The 22,177-nt window shown below is 43.6% G+C and overlaps 1 protein-coding gene across 4 annotated transcripts; it reads left to right on the top strand.

Annotated features, from left to right (window-relative positions):
• Positions 1-17,153: 17,153 nt before the first annotated feature.
• LOC123104934 (organic cation/carnitine transporter 7) lies at positions 17,154-21,840 on the top strand. 4 transcript variants are annotated; one of them, XR_006450607.1, is made up of 7 exons: positions 17,154-17,424; positions 18,568-18,911; positions 19,177-19,414; positions 19,495-20,026; positions 20,110-20,312; positions 20,667-20,957; positions 21,344-21,840. XR_006450607.1 is itself a non-coding variant. In XM_044526880.1 (6 exons), the coding sequence occupies exons 2-6, from the start codon at positions 18,655-18,657 to the stop codon at positions 21,551-21,553; spliced, it is 1,440 nt and encodes a 479-aa protein (XP_044382815.1). In that variant the 5' UTR covers positions 17,154-17,424; positions 18,568-18,654; the 3' UTR covers positions 21,554-21,840. The 4 variants fall into 4 exon arrangements, 3 of the variants coding, with proteins under 3 accessions (XP_044382815.1, XP_044382816.1, XP_044382817.1); XM_044526880.1 differs by lacking the exon at positions 20,667-20,957; XM_044526881.1 differs by having other exon boundaries at positions 20,667-21,840.
• Positions 21,841-22,177: the final 337 nt, after the last annotated feature.

The following is a 22,177-nucleotide window of genomic DNA, read 5'->3' as shown; positions in this document are numbered from 1 at the left end:
CCAAGTCTTGTGGATCATGTTTGTTCCAAAAATAACTCTCCCGAAGGTTTCATTCCGTTTGGATTCCGTTTGGTATTCCTTTTCTGCGAAACACTGAAATACGCAAAAAAAACAGCAATTTGCACTGGCCTTGGGTTAGTAGGTTAGTCCCAAAAATAATATAAAAGTGTATAAATAAGCCCATTAACATCCAAAACAGATAATATAATAGCATGTAACAATCAAAAATTATAGATACGTTGGAGACGTATCAATGCATAGCAACGAGAGGGGAGAGTGTATTCCACGTACCCTCGTAGACCATAAGCGGAAGCATTATGACAATGCGGTTGATTTAGTCGTACGTGTTCACGATCGACCGATCCTAGTACCGAACGTATGGCACCTCCGCGATCTGCACATGTTCAGCTCGGTGACGTCCCACGAACTCACGATCCAGTAGAGCTTGGAAGGAGAGTTCCGTCAGCACGACGGCGTGATGACGATGTTGATGAAGCTACCGACGCAGGGCTTCGCCTAAGCACCGCTACTATATGACCGAGGTGGATTATGGTGGAGGGGGGCACCGCACACAACTAAAAGATCAATGATCAACTTGTGTGTCCATGGTGTGCCCCCTGCCCCCGTATATAAAGGAGCAAGGGGGAGGCCGGCCGGCCCTAGGAGGATGCGCCAAGAGGAGGAGTCCTCCTCCTAGTGGGAGTAGGACTCCCCTTTCCTAGTCCCACTAGGAGGGGGAAGGAAGGAGTGGCAGAGGGCAAAGGCAAGGGGCCCCCCCCCCTTCCTTGTCCTATTCGGACTCAAGGGGAGGGGGCGCGCGACCTGCCCTGGCCGGCCCCTCTCTCTCTCCACTAGGGCCCATTAAGGCCCATTAGTCCCCGGGGGGGTTCCGGTAACACCTCCGGCACTCTAGTTTTCTCCGAGATCATCTGAAACCCTTCTGGTGTCAGAATATAGTCGTCCAATATATCGATCTTTATGTCTCGACCATTTCAAGACTCCTCGTCATGTCCGTGATCACATACGGGACTCCGAACTACCTTTGGTACATCAAAATACATAAACTAATAATACTGATCGTCACCTAACGTTAAGCGTGCGGACCCTACGGGTTCGAGAACTATGTAGACATGACCGAGACTCACTCCGATCAATAACCAATAGCGGAACCTAGATGCTCAATTGGTTCCTACATATTCCACGAAGATCTTTATCGGTCAAACCGCATAACAACATACGTTGTTCCCTTTGTCATCGGTATGTTACTTGCCCGAGATTTGATCGTCGGTATCTCAATACCTAGTTCAATCTCGTTACCGACAAGTCTCTTTACTCGTTCCGTAATACACCATCCCATAACTAACTCATTAGTTGCATTGCTTGCAAGGCTTATAGTGATGTGCATTAGCGAGAGGGCCCAGAGATACCTCTTCGACAATCAGAGTGACAAATCCTAATCTCGATCTATGCCAACTCAACAAGTACCATCGGAGACACCTGTAGAGCACCTTTATAATCACCCAGTTACGTTGTGACGTTTGGTAGCACACAAAGTGTTCCTCCGGTATTCGGGAGTTGCATAATCTCATAGTCATAGGAACATGTATAAGTCATGAAGAAAGCAATAGCATCATACTAAATGATTGATTGCTAAGCTAACGGAATGGGTCAAGTCAATCACATCATTCTCCTAATGATGTGATCCCGTTAATCAAATAACAACTCTTTGTCTATGGTTAGGAAACATAACCATCTTTGATTAACGAGCTAGTCAAGTAGAGGCATACTAGTGACACTCTGTTTGTCTATGTATTTACACATGTCTAACGGAATGGGTCAAGTCAATCACATCATTATCTAATGATGTGATCCCGTTAATCAAATGACAAGTCATGTCTATGGTTAGGAAACTTAACCATCTTTGATTCAGTGAGCTAGTCAAGTAGAGGCATACTAGTGACACTATGTTTGTCTATGTATTCACACATGTACAAAGTTTTCGGTTAATACAATTCTAGCATGAATAATAAACATTTATCATGATATAAGGAAATATAAATAACAACTTTAATATTGCCTCTAGGGCATATTTCCTTCAGTCTCCCACTTGCACTAGAGTGAATAATCTAGATTACACAGTAATGATTCTAACACTCATGGAGCCTTGGTGATGAACATGTTTTGCTCGTGAGAGAGGCTTAGTCAATGGGTCTGCAACATTTAGATCCGTATGTATCTTGCAAATCTCTATGTCTCCCTCCTTGACTTGATCACGGATGGAATAGAAGCGGCTCTTGATGTGCTTGGTTCTCTTGTGGAATCTGGATTCCTTTGCCAAGGCAATTCCACCAGTATTGTCACAAAATATTTTCATTGGACCTGATGCACTAGGTATGACACCTAGATCGGATATGAACTCCTTCATACAGACTCCTTCATTTGCTGCTTCCGAAGCAACTATGTACTCCACTTCGCATGTAGATCCCGCCACGACGCTTTGCTTAGAACTGCACCAACTGACAGCTCCACCGTTCAATATAAACACGTATCCGGTTTGTGACTTGGAGTCTTCCGGATCAGTGTCAAAGCTTGCATAGACGTAACCATTTATGATGAGCTCTTTGTCACCTCCATAAACTAGAAACATATCCTTAGTCCTTTTTTAGATATTTCAGGATGTTCTTGACCGCCGTCAAGTGATCCACTCCTGGATTACTTTGGCACCTCCCTGCTAAACTAATATCAAGGCACACATCAGGTCTGGTACACAGCATTGCATACATGATAGAGCCTATGGCTGAAGCATAGGGAACACCTTTAATTTTCTCTCTATCTTCTACAGTGGTCGGGCATTGAGTCTGACTCAACTTCACACCTTGTAACATAGGCAAGAACCCTTTCTTTGCTTGATCCATTTTGAAATTTTTCAAAACTTTATCAAGGTATGTGCTTTGTGAAAGTCCAATTAAGCGGCTTGATCTATCTCTATAGATCTTGATGCCCAATATATAAGCAGCTTCACCGAGGTCTTTCATTGAAAAGCTCTTATGCAAATATCCTTTTATGCTATCCAGAAATTCTATATCATTTCCAATCAATAATATGTCATCCACATATAATATTAGAAATGCTACATAGCTCCCACTCACTTTCTTGTAAATACATGCTTCTCCAAAAGTCTGTATAAACCATATGCTTTGCTCACACTATCAAAATGTTTATTCCAACTCCGAGATGCTTGCACTAGTCCATAGATGGATTGCTGGAGCTTACACACTTTGTTAGCATCCTTTGGATCGATAAAACCTTCAGGTTGCATCATATACAACTCCTCTTCCAGAAATCCATTCAGGAATGCAGTCTTTACATCCATTTGCCAAATTTCATAATCATAAAATGCAGCAATTGCTAACATGATTCGGATGGACTTAAGCATCGCTACGGGTGAGAAAGTCTCATCGTAGTCAACTCCTTGAACTTGTCGAAAACCTTTCGCAACAAGTCGAGCTTTGTAGACAGTAACATTACCGTCAGCGTCAGTCTTCTTCTTGAAGATCCATTACCGTCAGCTTAGAACTGGGACTTCAACGACGCTTTGAACGTCATGGAGCATATGAGATGTTTCGGGAGTTGAAGTTAATATTTCAAGCAAATGCCCGGATTGAGAGATATGAAGTCTCCAATAAGTTTTACAGCCGCAAGATGGAGGAGAATAGTTCTGTCAGTGAGCATATACTCAAAATGTCTGGGTATAGCAATCACTTGATTCAACTGGGAGTTAATCTTCCGGATGATAGCGTCATTGACAGAATTCTTCAATCACTTCCACCAAGCTACAACAGCTTCGTGATGAACTATAACATGCAAGGGATGGATAAGACGATTCCCGAGCTCTTCGCAATGCTAAAGGCTGCGGAGGTAGAAATCAAAAAGGAGCATCAAGTGTTGATGGTCAATAAGACCACCAGTTTCAAGAAAAAAGGCAAAGGGAAGAAGAAGGGGAACTTCAAGAAGAACAGCAAGCAAGTTGCTGCTCAAGAGAAGAAACCCAAGTCTGGACCTAAGCCTAAGACTAAGTGCTTCTACTGCAAGCAGACTGGTCACTGGAAGCGGAACTGCCCCAAGTATTTGGCGGATAAGAAGGATGGCAAGGAGAACAAAGGTATATGTGATATACATGTTATTGATGTGTACCTTACCAGAGCTCGTAGTAGCACCTGGGTATTTGATACTGGTTCTGTTGCTAATATTTGCAACTCAAAACAGGGACTACGGATTAAGCGAACACTGGCCAAGGACGAGGTGACGATGCATGTGGGAAACGGTTCCAAAGTCGATGTGATCGTCGTCGGCACGCTACCTCTACATCTACCTTCGGGATTAGTATTAGACCTAAATAATTGTTATTTGGTGCCAGCATTGAGCATGAACATTATATCTGGATCTTGTTTGATCCTAGACGGTTATTCATCGGAGAATAATGGTTGTTCTATTTATATGAGTAATATCTTTTATGGTCATGCACCCTTGAAGAGTGGTCTATTTTTTATGAATCTCGATAGTAGTGATACACATATTCATAATATTGAAGCCAAAAGATGCAGAGTTGATAATGACAGTGCAACTTATTTGTGGCACTGTCGTTTAGGTCATATCGGTGTAAAGCGCATGAGGAAACTCCATACTGATGGACTTTTGGAACCACTTGATTATGAATCACTTGGTACTTGCGAGCCGTGCCTCATGGGAAAGATGACTAAAACACCGTTCTCCGGTACTATGGAGAGAGCAACAGATTTGTTAGAAATCATACATACAGATGTATGTGGTCCGATGAATGTTGAGGCTCGCGGCGGATGTCGTTATTTTCTCACCTTCACAGATGATTTGAGCAGATATGGGTATATCTACTTAATGAAACATAAGTCTGAAACATTTGAAAAGTTCAAAGAATTTCAGAGTGAAGTTGAAAATCATCGTAACAAGAAAATAAAGTTTCTACGATCTGATCGTGGAGGAGAATATTTGAGTTACGAGTTTGGTCTACATTTGAAACAATGCGGAATAGTTTCGCAACTCACGCCACCCGGAACACCACAGCGTAATGGTGTGTCCGAACGTCGTAATCGTACTTTACTAGATATGGTGTGATCTATGATGTCTCTTACTAATTTACCGCTATCATTTTGGGGTTATGCTTTAGAGACGGCTGCATTCATGTTAAATAGGGCACCATCGAAATCCATTGAGACGACACCTTATGAACTGTGGTTTGGCAAGAAACCAAAGTTGTCGTTTCTTAAAGTTTGGGGCTGCGATGCTTATGTGAAAAAGCTTCAACCTGATAAGCTCGAACCCAAATCGGGGAAATGTGTCTTCATAGGATACCCAAAGGAGACTGTTGGGTACACCTTCTATCACAGGTCCGAAGGCAAGACATTCGTTGCTAAGAATGGATCCTTTCTAGAGAAGGAGTTTCACTCGAAAGAAGTGAGTGGGAGGAAAGTAGAACTTGATGAGGTAACTGTACCTGCTCCCATATTGGAAAGTAGTTCATCACAGAAACCGGTTCCTGTGACGCCTACACCAATTAGTGAGGAAGTTAATGATGATGATCATGGAACTTCAGATCAAGTTGTTACTGAACCTCGTAGGTCAACCAGAGTAAGATCCGCACCAGAGTGGTACGGTAATCATGTTCTGGAGGTTATGTTACTAGACCATGACGAACCTATGAACTATGAAGAAGCGATGGTGAGCCCAGATTCCGCGAAATGGCTTGAGGCCATGAAATCTGAGATGGGATCCATGTATGAGAACAAAGTGTGGACTTTGGTTGACTTGCCCGATGATCGGCAAGCCATTGAGAATAAATGGATCTTCAAGAAGAAGACTGACGCTGACGGTAATGTTACTGTCTATAAAGCTCGACTTATTGCAAAAGGTTTTCGACAAGTTCAAGGGATTGACTACGATGAGACTTTCTCACCCGTAGCGATGCTTAAGTCATTCCAAATCATGTTAGCAATTGCTGCATTTTATGATTATGAAATTTGGCAAATGGATGTCAAAATTGCATTCCTGAATGGATTTCTGGAAGAAGAGTTGTATATGATGCAACCGGAAGGTTTTGTCAATCCAAAGGGAGCTAACAAAGTGTGCAAGCTCCAGCGATCCATTTATGGATTGGTGCAAGCCTCTCGGAGTTGGAATAAACGCTTTGATAGTGTGATCAAAGCATTTGGTTTTGTACATACTTTTGGAGAAGCCTGTATTTACAAGAAAGTGAGTGGGAGCTCTGTAGCATTTCTGATATTATATGTGGATGACATATTATTGATTGGAAATGATGTAGAATTTCTGGATAGCATAAAGGGATACTTGAATAAGAGTTTTTCAATGAAAGACCTCGGTGAAGCTGCTTATATATTGGGCATCAAGATCTATAGAGATAGATCAAGACACTTAATTGGACTTTCACAAAGCACATACCTTGACAAAGTTTTAAAAAAGTTCAAAATGGATCAAGCAAAGAAAGGGTTCTTGCCTATGTTACAAGGTGTGAAGTTGAGTAAGACTCGATGCCCGACCACTGCAGAAGATAGAGAGAAGATGAAAGATGTTCCCTATGCTTCAGCCATAGGCTCTATCATGTATGCAATGCTGTGTACTAGACCTGATGTGTGCTTTGCTATAAGTCTAGGAGGGAGGTACCAAAGTAATCCAGGAGTGGATCACTGGACAGCGGTCAAGAACATCCTGAAATACCTGAAAAGGACTAAGGATATGTTTCTCGTTTATGGAGGTGACAAAGAGCTAGTCGTAAATGGTTACATCGATGCAAGCTTTGACACTAATCCGGACGATTCTAAATCACAAACTGGATACATGTTTACATTGAACGATGGAGCTGTCAGTTGGTGCGGTTCTAAACAAAGCATTGTGGCGGGATCTACGTGTGAAGCGGAGTACATAGCTGCTTCGGAAGGAGCAAATGAAGGAGTCTGGATGAAGTAGTTAATATCCGATCTAGGTGTCATACCTAGTGCATCGGGTCCAATAAAAATCTTTTGTGACAATACTGGTGCAATTGCGTTGGCGAAGGAATCCACATTTCACAAGAGAACCAAGCACATCAAGAGACGCTTCAATTCCATCCGGGATCTAGTCCAGGTGGGAGACATAGAAATTTGCAAGATACATATGGATCTGAATGTTGCAGACCCGTTGACTAAGCCTCTTCCACGAGCAAAACATGATCAGCACCAAGGCTCCATGGGTGTTAGAATCATTACTGTGTAATCTAGATTATTGACTCTAGTGCAAGTGGGAGACTGAAGGAAATATGCCCTAGAGGCAATAATAAAGTTATTATTTATTTCCTTATATCATGATAAATGTTTATTATTCATGCTAGAATTGTATTAACCGGAAACATAATACTTGTGTGAATACATAGACAAACAGAGTGTCACTAGTATGCCTCTACTTGACGAGCTCGTTGATCAAAGATGGTTATGTTTCCTAGCCATTAACATGAGTTGTCATTTGATTAACGGGATCACATCATTAGGAGAATGATGTGATTGACTTGACCCATTCCGTTAGCTTAGCACTCGATCGTTTAGTATGTTGCTATTGCTTTCTTCATGACTTATACATGTTCCTATGACTATGAGATTATGCAACTCCCGTTTACCGGAGGAACACTTTGTGTGCTACCAAACATCACAACATAACTGGGTGATTATAAAGGTGCTCTACAGGTGTCTCTGAAGGTACTTGTTGGGTTGGCGTATTTTGAGATTAGGATTTGTCACTCCTATTATCGGAGAGGTATCTCTGGGCCCTCTCGGTAATACACATCACTTAAGCCTTGCAAGCATTGCAACTAATGAGTTAGTTGCGGGATGATGTATTATAGAACGAGTAAAGAAACTTGCCGGTAACGAGATTGAACTAGGTATTGAGATACCGACGATCGAATCTCGGGCAAGTAACATACCGATGACAAAGGGAACAACGTATGTTGTTATGCGGTCTGACCGATAAAGATCTTCGTAGAATATGTGGGAGCCAATATGAGCATCCAGGTTCCGCTATTGGTTATTGACCGGAGAGGTGTCTCAGTCATGTCTACATAGTTCTCGAACCCGTAGGGTCCGCACGCTTAACATTTCGATGACAGATATATTATGAGTTTATATGTTTTGATGTACCGAAGGTTGTTCGGAGTCTCGGATATGATCACGGACATGACGAGGAGTCTCGAAATGGTCGAGACAAGAAGATTGATATATTGGAAGCCTATATTTGGATATCGGAAATGTTCCGTGTGAAATCGGGATTTTACCGGAGTACTGGAGGGGTTACCGGAACCCCCCCCCCCGGGGGGGGGGGGGGGGTTAATGGGCCATAGTGGGCCTTAGTGGAGAAGAGGAGAGGCCGCCAGGGCAAGGGCCGCCCCCCCTCCCCCTAGTCCGAATAGGACAAGGAGAGGGGGGCGCCCCCCCCCCCTTCCTTCTTTTCCTCCACCTCTTTCCCCCTCTTCTCCTAATCCAACAAGCAAAAGGGAGGGAGTCCTACTCCCGGTGGGAGTAGGACTCCTCCTGGCCGGCGCACCTCCCCCCTTGCTCCTTTATATACAGGGGCAGGGGGCACCCTAGAGACACAACAATTGATCGTTTGATCTTTTAGCCGTGTGCGGTACCCCCCTCCACCATAGTCCACCTCGATAATACTATAGCGGTGCTTAGGCGAAGCCCTGCGTCGGTAGAACATCATCATCGTCACCACGCCATCGTGCTGACGAAACTCTCTCTCTCAACACTCAGCTGGATCGGAGTTCGAGGGACGTCATCGGGCTGAACGTGTGCTGAACTTGGAGGTGTCGTACGTTCGGTACTTGATCGGTCGGATCGTGAAGACGTATGACTACATCAACCGCGTTGTGCTAACGCTTCCGCTTTCGGTCTACGAGGGTACGTGGACAATACTCTCCCCTCTCGTTGCTATGCATCACCATGATCTTGCGTGTGCGTAGGAATTTTTTTGAAATTACTACGTTCCCCAACAGTATATATACCCACACCCACCACTCCTTTGTGTTCTACTCGTGCATATAACATCTATGCATAAACCTGGCTCGGATGCCACTTTTGGGGAATGCAGTAATTTCAAAAAAATTCCTACGCACATGCAAGATCATGGTGATGCATAGCAATGAGAGGGGAGAGTGTCGTCCACGTACCCTCGTAGACCATAAGCGGAAGCGTTATGACAACGCGGTTGATGTAGTCGTACGTCTTCACGATCGACCGATCCTAGTACCGAACATATGACACCTCCGCGATCTGCACACGTTCAGCTGGGTGACGTCCCACGAACTCACGATCCAGTAGAGCTTCGAGGGAGAGTTCCACCAGCACGACGGCGTGATGTCGGTGTTGATGAAGCTACCGACACAGGGCTTCACCTAAGCACTGCTACGATATGACCGAGGTGGATCATGGTGGAGGGGGGCACCGCACACGGCTAAAAGATCAATGATCGACTTGTGTGTCCATGGGGCGCCCCTGCCCCCATATATAAAGGAGCAAGGGGGGAGGCTGGCCGGTCCTAGGAGGGCGCACCAAGAGGAGGAGTCCTCCTCCTAGTGGGAGTAGGACTCCCCTTTCCTAGTCCCACTAGGAGGGGGAAGGAAGGAGTGGGAGAGGGGAAAGGCAAGGGGGCGCCCCCCTTCCTTGTCCTATTCGGACTCAAGGGGAGGGGCACGCGGTCTACCGTGGCCGGCCCCTCTCTCTCTCCACTAGGGCCCATTAAGGCGCATTAGTCCTCGGGGGGTTCCGGTAACCCCTCAGGCACTTCGGTTTTCTCCGAGATCATCCGAAACCCTTCCGATGTCCGAATATAGCCGTCCAATATATCAATCTTTATGTCTCGACCATTTCAAGACTCCTCATCATGTCCGTGATCACATTCAGGACTATGAACTACCTTAGTACATCAAAACACATAAACTCATAATAATGATCGTCACCTAACGTTAAGCATGCGGACCCTACGGGTTCGAGAACTATGTAGACATGACTGAGACTCATATCCGGTCAATAACCAATAGCGGAACCTGGATGCTCATATTGGTTCCTACATATTCTATGAAGATCTTTATCGGTCAAACCGCATAACAACATACGTTGTTCCCTTTGTCATCGGTGTGTTACTTGCCCGAGATTCGATCGTCGGTATCTCAATACCTAGTTCAATCTCATTACCGACAAGTCTCTTTACTCGTTCAGTAATACACCATCCCACAACTAACTCATTAGTTGCATTGGTTGCAAGGCTTATAGTGATGTGCATTACCGAGAGGGCCCAGAGATACCTCTCCGACAATCGGAGTGACAAATCCTAATCTCGATCTATGCCAACTCAACAAGTACCATCGGAGACACCTGTAGAGCACCTTTATAATCACCCAGTTACATTATGACGTTTGTTAGCACACAAAGTGTTCCTCCGGTATTCGGGAGTTGCATAATCTCATAGTCATAGGAACTTGTATAAGTCATGAAGAAAGCAATAGCAATATACTAAACGATCAATGCTAAGCTAACAATGGGTCAAGTCAATCACATCATTCTCTAATGATGTGATCCTGTTAATCAAATGACAACTCATGTCTATGGTTAGGAAACTTGACCATCTTTGATTCAACGAGCTAGTCAAGTGGAGGCATACTAGTGACACTATATTTGTCTATGTATTCACACATGTAGAAAGTTTCCGGTTAATACAGTTCTAGCATGAATAATAAACATTTATCATGATATAAGGAAATATAAATAACAACTTTATTATTGCCTTATGGCATATTTCCTTCATTATTGGTGTTAACTCACATGACGATGTGAACTATATTATTGACTCTAGTGCAAGTGGGAGACTAAAGGAAATATGCCCTAGAGGCAATAATAAAGTTGTTATTTATATTTCCTTTTATCATGATAAATGTTTATTATTCTTGTTAGAATTGTATTAACCAGAAACTTAGTACATGTGTGAATACATAGACAAAACTAAGTGTCCCTAGTATGCCTCTACTTGACTAGCTCGTTAATCAAAGATGGTTAAGTTTCCTAGCCATAGACATGTGTTGTCATTTGATGAATGGGATCACATCATTAGAGAATGGTGTGATGGACAAGACCCATCCGTTAGCTTAGCACTATGATCGTTTAGTTTATTGCTATTGCTCTCTTCATGACTTATACATGTTCATATGACTATGAGATTATGCAACTCCCGAATACCGGAGGAACACCTTGTGTGCTATCAAACGTCACAATGTAACTGGGTGATTATAAAGATGCTCTACAGGTGTCTCCGATGGTGTTTGTTGAGTTGGCATAGATCGAGATTAGGATTTGTCACTCCGTGTATTAGAGAGGTATCTTTGGGCCCTCTCGGTAATGCACATCACTATGAGTTAGTCACGGGATGATGCATTACGGAACGAGTAAAGAGACTTGCCGGTAACGAGATTGAACTAGGTATGATGATACCGACGATCGAATCTCGAGCAAGTAACATACCGATGACAAAGGGAACAATGTATGTTGTTGTGCGGTTTGACTGATAAAGATCTTCGTAGAATATGTAGGAACCAATATGAGCATCCAGGTTCCGCTACTGGTTATTGACCGGAAATGTGTCTCGGTCATGTCTACATAGTTCTCGAACCCGTAGGGTCCGCATGCTTAACGTTCGATGACGATATGTATTGTGAGTTGTGTGATTTGATGTACCAAAGGTTGTTCAGAGTCCCTTATGTGATCACGGACATGACGAGGAGTCTCGAAATGGTCGAGACATAAATATTGATATATTGGACCATGTTATTCAGACACCAAAGGTGTTCCAGATAGTTTTGGATAAAACTGGAGTGCTAGAGTGTTACCGGAACCCTCCCCCCGGAAGTTATGGGCCTTATTGGGCCTTAGGGGAGAGAGAGGGCCGCAGCCAAGAGGTGGCGCCCCCCCCAAGGGGAGTCCGAATAGGACAAAGGGAGGGGGCGTGGCCCCTCTTTCCCTCTCCCTCTCCCTCTCCTTCCTTCTTCTCCTAGTTGGACTAGGAAAGGGGGGCCTACTCCTACTAGGAGTAGGATTCCCCCCCCTTGGGCGCGCCCCTTGTGGCCAGCCAGCCCCCTCCTCCCCTCCATTATATACAAGGGAGGGGGCACCCCATAGACACACAAGTTGATCTTCAGCCGTGTGCGGTGCCCCCCTCCAGAGTTTTCCACCTCGATCATATTGTCATAGTGCTTAGGCGAAGCCCTGCGTCAATAACTTCATCATCACCGTCAACACGCCGTCGTGCTGATGCAACTCACCCTCGGCCTCAACTAGATGAAGAGTATGAGGGACGTCACCGAGCTGAACGCGTGTAGATCGCGAAGGTGCCGTGCGTTCGTACTTGATCGGTTGGACCGCGAAGACGTTCGACTACATCAACCACGTTACTAAACGCTTCCGTTTTCGGTCTACGAGGGTACATAGACACACTCTCCCCTCTCGTTGCTATGCATCTCCTAGATAGATCTTGCGTGATTGTAGGAATTTTTTTTAAATACTGCGTTCCCCAACAGAACTGTCTTGCACCCGTTGTATGTGAACGTAGAGCTTATCACACCCGATCATCACGTGGTGTCTCGGCACGATGAACTGTTGCAACAGTGCATACTCAGGGAGAACACTTATACCTTGAAATTTTAGTAAGGGATCATCTTATAATGCTACCGCCGTAAAAATAAGATGCATAAAAGATAAACATCACATGCAATCAAAATATGTGACTTGATATGGCCATCATCATCTTGTGCCTTTGATCTCCATCTCCAAAGCAACGTCATGATCTCCATCGTCACCAGATTGACACCTTGATCTCCATCGTAGTGTTGTTATCGTGTCGCCAACTATTGCTTCTACGATTATCGCTAACGCATAGTGATAAAGTAAAGCAATTACATGACGATTGCATTTCATACAATAAAGCGACAACCATAAGGCTCCTGCTAGTTGCCGATAACTTTTACAAAACATGATCATCTTATAACAACGTATATCACATCATGTCTTGACCATATCACATCACAACATGCCCTGCAAAAATAAGTTAGACGTCCTCTACTTTGTTGTTGCAAGTTTTACGTGGCTGCTACGGGCTTCTAGCAAGAACCGTTCTTACCTATGCATAAAAACCACAACGATTTTTCGTCAAGTGTGCTGTTTTAACCTTCAACAAGGACCGGCCGTAGTCAAATTCGATTCAACCAAAGTTGGAGAAACAGATACCCGCCAGCCACCTTTATGCAAAACAAGTTGCATGTCTGTCAGTGGAACCGGTCTCATGAACGTGGTCATGTAAGGTTGGTCCAGGCCGCTTCATCCAACAATACCGTCGAATCAAAATAAGACGTTGGTGGTAAGCAGTATGACTACGATCACCAACAACTCTTTGTGTTTTACTCGTGCATATCATCTACGCATAGACCTGGCTCGGATGCCACTGTTGGGGTACGTAGCATGCAATTTCAAAAAATTCCTACGATCACGCAAGATCTATCTAGGAGATGCATATCAACGAGAGGGGGAGAGTGTGTCCATGTACCCTCGTAGACCGAAAGCAGAAGCGTTAGGTTAACACGGTTGATGTAGTCGAACGTCTTCACGATCCAACCGATCAAGTACCGAACGTACGGCACCTCCGATTTCAGCATACGTTCAACTCGATGACGTCCCTCGAACTCTTGATCCAGCAAATTGTCGAGGGAGAGTTTCGTCAGCACGACGGCGTGATGACGGTGATGGTGATGTGATCTACGCAGGGCTTCGCCTAAGCACTACGTGAATACGATCGGAGGACTAAACCGTGGAGGGAGACACCGCACACGGCTTGGAACAATTGGTGTGTCTCCAAGGGGTGCCCTGCCCACATATATAAAAGAGGGAGAGGGAGGAGGCCGGCCAAGGGGCGCACCATAGGGGGGGTCCTACTAGGACTCCGAGTCCAAGTAGTATTCACCCCCCTATTATTCCTTCTCATGGAGAGGGAAAGAGGGAAGGAGAGGGAAGATGAGAAGGAAAGGGGGCGCCGCCCCCTCCCCTAGTCCAATTCGGACTCCCATGGGAGGAGGGCGCGGCCACCCCTTGTGGGCTGCCTCCTCTCTCCCCCATGGCCCATAGTGGCCCATTACTTTCCCCGGGGGTTCCGATAACCTCTTGGTACTCCGAAAAATACTCGAAACGATCCGGAACCATTGCGGTGTCCGAATACTATCGTCCAATAGATCAATCTTTACCTCTCGACCATTTTGAGACTCCTCTTCATGTCCGTGATCTCATCCGGGACTCCGAACAATCTTCAGTCACTAAAACACATAACTCATAATACAAATCGTCATCGAACGTTAAGCGTGCGGACCCTACGGGTTCGAGAACTATGTAGACATGACCGAGACATATCTTCGATCAATAACCAACAGCGGAACCTGGATGCTCATATTGGTTCCTACATATTCTACGGAGATCTTTATCGGTTAAACCACAATGACAACATACGTTATTCCCTTTGTCAACGGTATGTTACTTGCCCGAGATTTGACCGTCGGTATCTTTATACCTGGTTCAATCTCGTTATCGGCAAGTCTCTTTACTCGTTCCGTAATGCATCATCCCGTAACTAACTCATTAATCACATTGCTTGCAAGGCTTATTGTGATGTGCATTACCGGGAGGGCCCAGAGATACCTCTCCGATACTCGGAGTGACAAATCCTAATCTCGATCTATGCCAACCCAACAAACACCTTCAGAGACACCTGTAGAGCATCTTTATAATCATCCAGTTATGTTGTGACGTTTGATAGCACACAAGGTGTTCCTCCGGTATTCGGGAGTTGCATAATCTCATAGTCAAAGGAACATGTATAAGTCATGAAGAAAGCAATAGCAATAAAACTTAACGATCATTATGCTAAGTTAACGGATGGGTCTTTTCCATCACATCATTCTCCTAATGATGTGATCCCGTTCATTAAATGACAACACATGTCTATAGTCAGGAAACTTAACCATCTTTGATTAACGAGCTAGTCAAGTAGAGGCTTACTAGGGACACGGTGTTTTGTCTATGTATCCACAGATGTATCAAGTTTCTGGTTAATACAATTCTAGCATGAATAATAAACATTTATCATGATATATGGAAATATAAATAACAACTTTATTATTGCCTCTAGGGCATATTTTCCTTCAGATGCTGGGTACGGAGCTGCCTTTAGTTATTGAGATGAACAACAGCTCAGTGGCAAAGGCACTCGCCCCCTCATGTGTGGATTGATCGGAAATTGGAGTGACTACGAAGGAATTTCAAGTGATCAAGCAAGGAAATAGAGAAGTTAAAGTCTAAAAAGTAGATAAAAGGGTCAATAGTTAGGAGTGCGGTTTCTGCTCTCGAGCTCATCTACACCCCCCCCCCCCCTGAAAAAATCAAAACAAATACTAATAAAATTCAAAAAATTCCAATTTTTGCGTGGTAGATAAGTTTATGCGTGAGGTATGCTCCAAGTTCAACTCATTTGGACATCTGAGCAACTCTCAGCAAAAAAGACAAATTCAGGGCCTGTAAAAAGGTTTAATGTTCACACACTGTTGTGACATGATTTTTTTTGCTGAGAGCTGCTCAGATGTCTGAATAAGTTGAAATTTGGAGCGTACCTCACGCATAAAATTTTCTATCACACAAAGAAAATGGACTTTTCTAATATTTTTAGTACATGTTTTGATTTATTTTTTCTGACAGGGTGTAGATGAGCCCGGGCACCGAATTGGGTTATCGCAATAGTTAGGTCATATTCTTGCCCAGCTTGAGCGTAAAGAGTTGACAAGTTGTGTGGTAGTGTTATGCAAGGGACAGTGCCAACCTACGTGTTGAGTGTCGCCTTGCAAGATTGTAAGAATTTTGTTTGCTCTTTTAATTAATACTACTCTCTATTTTTTTTAAAGATATGCAGTATTTGGTAAACACTTATTTATACAATCGCATTAATATGAGCAGATAAATCACGGTCAGAATTTAACAAATATTTATATACACAATCACATTTATATGGACAGGTAAATCTTGTGTAACATACTAAAATATTATGGCCTCTTTGATTCATAGGATTTTCAAAACGCAGGAATAGAAAAAACATGAGATTAGAGTGGCATGCCATCTTGAATCCTACAAGATTGTATGAGTGTTTGATTGTGCATAAGAGAAACGTAGGATTCTTTTAAAGAGGTTTGAGTGGATGGAAATTTTCCTATGAAATCTAATGTAAATGAATCCCATGGAAAAATTCCTATAGTTTACGATCCTATGAATCAAACAACCTACATAGAAAAAATTCCTAAGAATTAAAATCCTCCAAAATTACTGTGAGAATCTTTTTTTTTAGATGTACTGTGAGAATCTTTTGATTCAAAGAAGCCATTATTTTTTACATATCCCGTCACAACCTCTTCGTCACTCTCTTGGGTCGCGAGTGAGTCAGGCGCCAGAAACCGTCAGCAGAAGGCAGAGGAGACGCAAGTGCTTTGAACGACCGTATGAGGTTGACACAGCACATCAAGGTTTCTCTTATCACGCCACAAAACAGGATAGCGTAGCTGAGCACCGATAATAATAATTAAATAAAAAACGCAACACGGTCTTCAAAACGAAATTGACAACTCTCTCTCAAAAAAGAAAACCGAATTTGACAACTGCAGCTCATCACGGATAATAGGCCAGAACGGTCTCCTTCACCGGTCGCCACCCATCACGCGCGACAAAAGAAAAGAGAAACTTTATTATTTTCATTCAAGAAAGAAAAAAGAAAAGAAAATTGTCACGAGGTTAAGGCTACTCCTATTTATCTTTGTCGGCCAATAACACGTCTCCTGTGGGCCTCTTGGTGGGGCGTCGCACGTCCAGGTGGCGGCCAAGCGTCGCGGCGGCACGTCGCCCGCGGTTCCCCGCAAACCACATGATTGATCCCATTCATTCACGGACCGAAAACGATCCCGAATCCCTGGCGACCACATGAAAATCAATCAGGATCGCCACGCGTCCCGCAACAGCCCGGCCCGCGCAGACAGGTCGCCATCGTCGCCCCTGGACCAGTTGCTTGCCTGCCCCTCCCCCCTCCCTCCCCCGTCCGCCATTGGTCGTCGCCATTTTCCAATCCCGCTATTAAACTCGTTCCCCTCCCAACAACCCGCAGAGCGCAGGCAGGCACGCATCTTCTAACCCCGCCCTCTGCCGCCGCTGCTGGCTTTCCTTCCTGCGGGCGAGGATCATCCCTGATCCCAACGGGGCTCGCTCCCCGCCTCCTCCCTGCGTACGTGCCCGCCCCCCTCGCCTCAATCGCCGATTGCTTGCTGCTCCCGCGTTCCGTTGGGCGCTTGGGCCGCTTTGCGTGCTGTTTGCGCCTTCCTTTTTTTGGTTTCTGGTGGTAGTTGGGATGCAGGATTCGTGCTCGGACATGGCCACGCCCCCTGTTCTTGGCATGGCCTAGTAGGTATCAAGTTCTTGGTGTTCAGGTCTTGTGCCTTCATAGCATTCCCCCTGAGCTTAGTTGGATTCGTTTCAGGTGCTGCGTTGATTAGGGGTCCTGGATGGTGGCTGGGTTGGGTATTGATCTGTGTCTGTATGTAGCAGAAGATCCAGGAGAAGTTTTCTGTCGGATTAGTTTTACACTGAATTTTCAGATGACTGAGTTTAAGATAGAGAATTTGGTAAAGCTTTAATCCTAGAGGAATGTCTACCGTGTACCATTCTCTTCACTTCTTATCTTCTTTTTGTATACAGCATCATTCAAGGAAACCATGTTTATTTTACATAAATAACGCAGCAGAAGAGTTGCTGCTGTGGAGTATTGAGCAGGAAACTGTTCAGATCTACAAAAGAGGCTAGGAGAAAAACCAAGAAAAATATAAAGGGAGAACCAAGTCAAATCAGGGAACTAGACAGTCCTTAAGCAGACTTAGCACCAGTCAAGATCTCAGAATCTTTCTAGGCCACTTCAGATTCTCACCTCCTCCTTCAATTCAGAATTCAGAAACTATAATTGCTCTGTTTTTTATTTGCCGATAAAAAATGCGCACGCTATCATCTCAATGGAACTATTCACCGCCTTCTTGACCTGGTTGACCATCTGTCCTTTGCACTTTCTCATCGATATAGCATCCGGTGTGTTGTGTTTAGGCTAGTCCGGCATGTCATTGCTCGCCAAACTGAATGTGGGTGGGAGCAGCGTCAGTAAACGAGGTCTAGCATGACATTGCTCTTATCCTGATAGCACTGAACTGCGTTGTTGCATTGGATTGTGTAGAGTCATTGATGTATGTTTATCCACCATTAACGAACAAACACTAGGGGCAAATTTACCTTTAATAATTTCTTAATATATGCATTAAATCGTACCTCTTATGATTTTGGCATCTCTAAGTATGTTTTTATTGTTTGTGCGTACTATTTGCAGCTGGAGGTGAAATAAGCAAATATTTTCCTGACGTCAAGTTTGCTACAGACTGGCCTTTCCTTGGCTGAATCGGCACACACTACCAACATGGAAACATACACCACAGATGATGCGCTTACAGCCATGGGATTTGGAAAATTGCAAGGACTTGTTCTTGTTTATGCAGGCATGGGTTGGGTTGCAGAAGCCATGGAGGTCATGCTACTGTCCTTTGTTGGACCATTGATTCGGGAGGAATGGAAAATCTCTGCCCAAGATGAGAGTTTACTCTCAAGTGTAGTGTTTTTGGGCATGTTAATTGGAGCATGTGGTTGGGGATACGTGTCTGACAAATATGGGCGAAGGTAAGGATTTACTTGTACATGCACTGATGTGTTTCGCTTTTCTAGAAGAATTTTTATTTTTATTTTTGACAAAGTTATGACCGTCTCTGTTATGAATTTGAATCTCATATTCCTGATGTACGATTATGCAACTTTGGCACGTCCGGTGTGTTTTGGAATTGTAAACATAATTTCAATACTATACATTGCGGACAGGTTTATAGTTGCAAACATACAATGTACCAAATATAATCCCTGAACAAAACTTGTATTTTTCTTGTTTCAGGACTGGTTTACTGCTTTCAACTCTGTTTACTACTGGAATGGGTTTCCTAAGTGCTTTGTCTCCAAACTATTTATGTTTGATGGCTCTTCGCTTTCTCGTTGGCGTAGGATTGGGTGGCAGCCATGTGTATTCATCTTGGTTTTTGGAGTTTGTTCCTGCGCAAAATCGTGGCTTTTGGATGATTATTTTTTCCTTTTTTTGGACTATTGGCACAGTCTTGGAAGCTTCACTTGCATGGGTATCGGACTGATACTTTCTGATTTATATTTATATTTTGACCAAGTAATGAAGTCTTACAAAATTTTGTTCCTATTGCAGATTGTCGTATCAACATTGACTTGGAGGTGGTTGCTAGCATTGACTGCCATCCCTTGCTTTCTCTTGCTCCCTTTCTTTGGAATTACACCTGAATCGCCACGCTATCTGTGTGCGCAAAATAGAATATCTGATGCAACACTTGTCCTGGAGAGAATCGCCGAGACAAACCAAGCAACTCTTCCTCCTGGAGTTCTCGTATACCCTCGAGACGGTGAAGTTGATCATAGTACTCTTACCTCTGAGGCAGATCATCTTCTTCCACTCAGAGAGAAGGACTGCACAGATGATGATGTCATAAGCCCCAAATCTGGTAGTGCTGCTGCATTGCGCAGTCTACTGTCACGGAAATTGCGTAGATCAACTCTTCTACTTTGGTTTGTTTTCTACGCAAATTCCTTTGCTTATTATGGACTAGTCTTGCTGACCGCGCAACTGAGCAATGCAAATAGAAGCTGCGCATCTGGGCTGAAATATGTGAAGAGTGAAACAGATGCCAGCCTTTACAAAGATACATTTGTCACTAGTCTTGCAGGTAGCATTCAGTAGCCCGTTTCTTCACCCAGTCTGACTGGCTGTAGAATATGTCACTAACTCATCATTCTACTGCTCTACCAGAGATTCCGGGTCTAATTGCATCTGCTCTTCTTGTTGAATGGTTTGGCCGAAAAGCTACAATGTGGTGCTTGCTCTTCACATGCTGTGGTTTCCTTGGCCCACTTGTGTTTTATCAGAGTGAGCTATGGACAACTGGCCTTCTATTTGGTGCTCGTGCTTGTGCCATGGGTAGCTACACAGTTGTATGTTTATATGCCCCAGAGGTTCGTATCTTTTTCTCATGGCATGCAGTAAATGTGTTTCTTCGTGTCACAGCATAGTGAGTTTAATGTGTTGAAAGTACTGCCTGGTAGGCCTATAAGTTGCAATTTCAACATTATATCCATCGATTTGGCTAGGTACTTAAAATGGTATTTTGTTTCCTGAATATTTTAAAAAAATTATGTCTGCATTACATTTCATGATGAAGATATATGTAAGTAAACTGGTGCGAGTATGACCTAAACGAATAAAACATACTACTGCATCCTTCTTATTAATTTTATTCAGTAATGTTTTCTTGTCACACTGTCATATTATGACCATTGTGACTTTTTTATGTATTGAATTACATGAAGGGGGTATCTTTAGACAGGACCTATGCAAGGCCTTTTTGTATCTATGATCTCCACATCAAGCTCTTGCAAAGCGATGGACTTCTCTAAGACAGAAGAGAAGCAAGCAACCGACTGATATAAGCACGGTCACAAGAATATTTTACTTGCTAGAGCATCCACTTATTAGTGTCATTGATTTGCATTTGTTAATTTTGTGTTTGTTATTGGGTTTACAAGGTGTTCACCACATAATTTTGTGCTTCGAAATTTCTTGAGGACCCTAGCATCGTGTAGGTTTACATTGGTTTATAGGTAATCCAATGCAGTGATAAAGGATTCTCCTTTCATCATTGTTGTACTTGTCCTGCTTATTTAAATCATAAATTAAATCTGTTAACTACTGTCCAGTCAGAGTGTACCCAGGATGTAAACAAACGGACATCCTGCTTCATAGATAACTTGGCTAAATGAAGTCTACCGATTCTGATCCATTTTCCTGATGAAAAACCAACTTAGTTGTGGCATGTGGTATTCCCCGTCTTAGGGTCTTGTTTATACTCTTAGCTGGGAACACTTAGAATGATACATAGTTATTGCAGCATTTTACCCAAAACAGTCTTGTAGAGCAGTTGTCAATAGATATTTCGCTGAAGGAGTTTTGTTTTCCTACGAACTAACTTATTCTCTTGTCCTTCTAGGTATACCCGACGTCGGTGCGCTCGACCGGGGTTGGAATCGCGACTGCCATGGGCAGAGTTGGTGGAATTATTTGCCCCCTTGTAGCCGTTGGAATGCTGAGAAGCTGCCATCAGATGGAAGCCATCATTGTGTTTGAGGTGGTGTTATTCCTTGCTGCAATTGCCTGCATGCTCTTCCCTTTTGAGACCAAGGGCCGCGCAATGAACTGATGATGGTCATGGTGTAAACAAGCAAAAACACTTGGACCATAAAATTCGTCATGCTGCTATGCGTGAATGTTTATATACAAACTGTTATATGTCTAGTATTTTAGTGGACATGACGATGAAGATTCCTCGAAATTCATTTCGGGGTTTCGGATGTTATTGGACATCATTTTGTAAAGTCCTCACTCCTTGAGACTGTAAGTAGGAGTATGGTATGGTATGTATGTATAAATTCTTTGAACGTGATTAAGTGTCTGCAACAGGCATTTCTACCAGTAACTTTTGCTGAATTCTCATGTTGATTTGGTCCCCAGTCGAAGTTAGAGTTGCAAGTTGTAACCCCTTGTGTGTGGTTATGGAATTGTTAGGTTGCTTGCATCATACATGGTTGTTAAACTAGACTTGCATTTTAGTGAACCTTATAATTACATATTTTTGCTAAAAAGCTAGATTGAAATAAAATCTCTTACTAGCGGTCTATTCATCTCAGTGCTATAGTCGACGCTCCTGATCCTAGAAACGATTGGGGTTTTGTTTAAACTACTCCCTCCGTTCACTATTTTAAGTTGTTTTTGGGTATTTCAATATAGACTACATACGGACTGTAATAAGTGAACAAATTGAAGA

This window comes from Triticum aestivum, chromosome 5A (assembly GCF_018294505.1).
Source record: "Triticum aestivum cultivar Chinese Spring chromosome 5A, IWGSC CS RefSeq v2.1, whole genome shotgun sequence".
In the NCBI taxonomy this organism is placed as follows: domain Eukaryota; kingdom Viridiplantae; phylum Streptophyta; class Magnoliopsida; order Poales; family Poaceae; genus Triticum; species Triticum aestivum.
This window is presented reverse-complemented; position numbering and strand designations above follow the sequence as displayed.

What these genes read in the sequence shown, in the direction of transcription:
- LOC123104934 (XM_044526880.1), top strand. Translation starts at nt 18,655, where the DNA reads ATGGAAACATACACCACAGATGATGCGCTTACAGCCATGGGATTTGGA. An exon ending in ATTTGTCACTAGTCTTGCAG is followed by an intron (nt 20,027 to 20,109) that starts GTAGCATTCAGT and finishes CTGCTCTACCAG; the next exon opens with AGATTCCGGGTCTAATTGCA. An exon ending in TATGTTTATATGCCCCAGAG is followed by an intron (nt 20,313 to 21,343) that starts GTTCGTATCTTT and finishes TTGTCCTTCTAG; the next exon opens with GTATACCCGACGTCGGTGCG.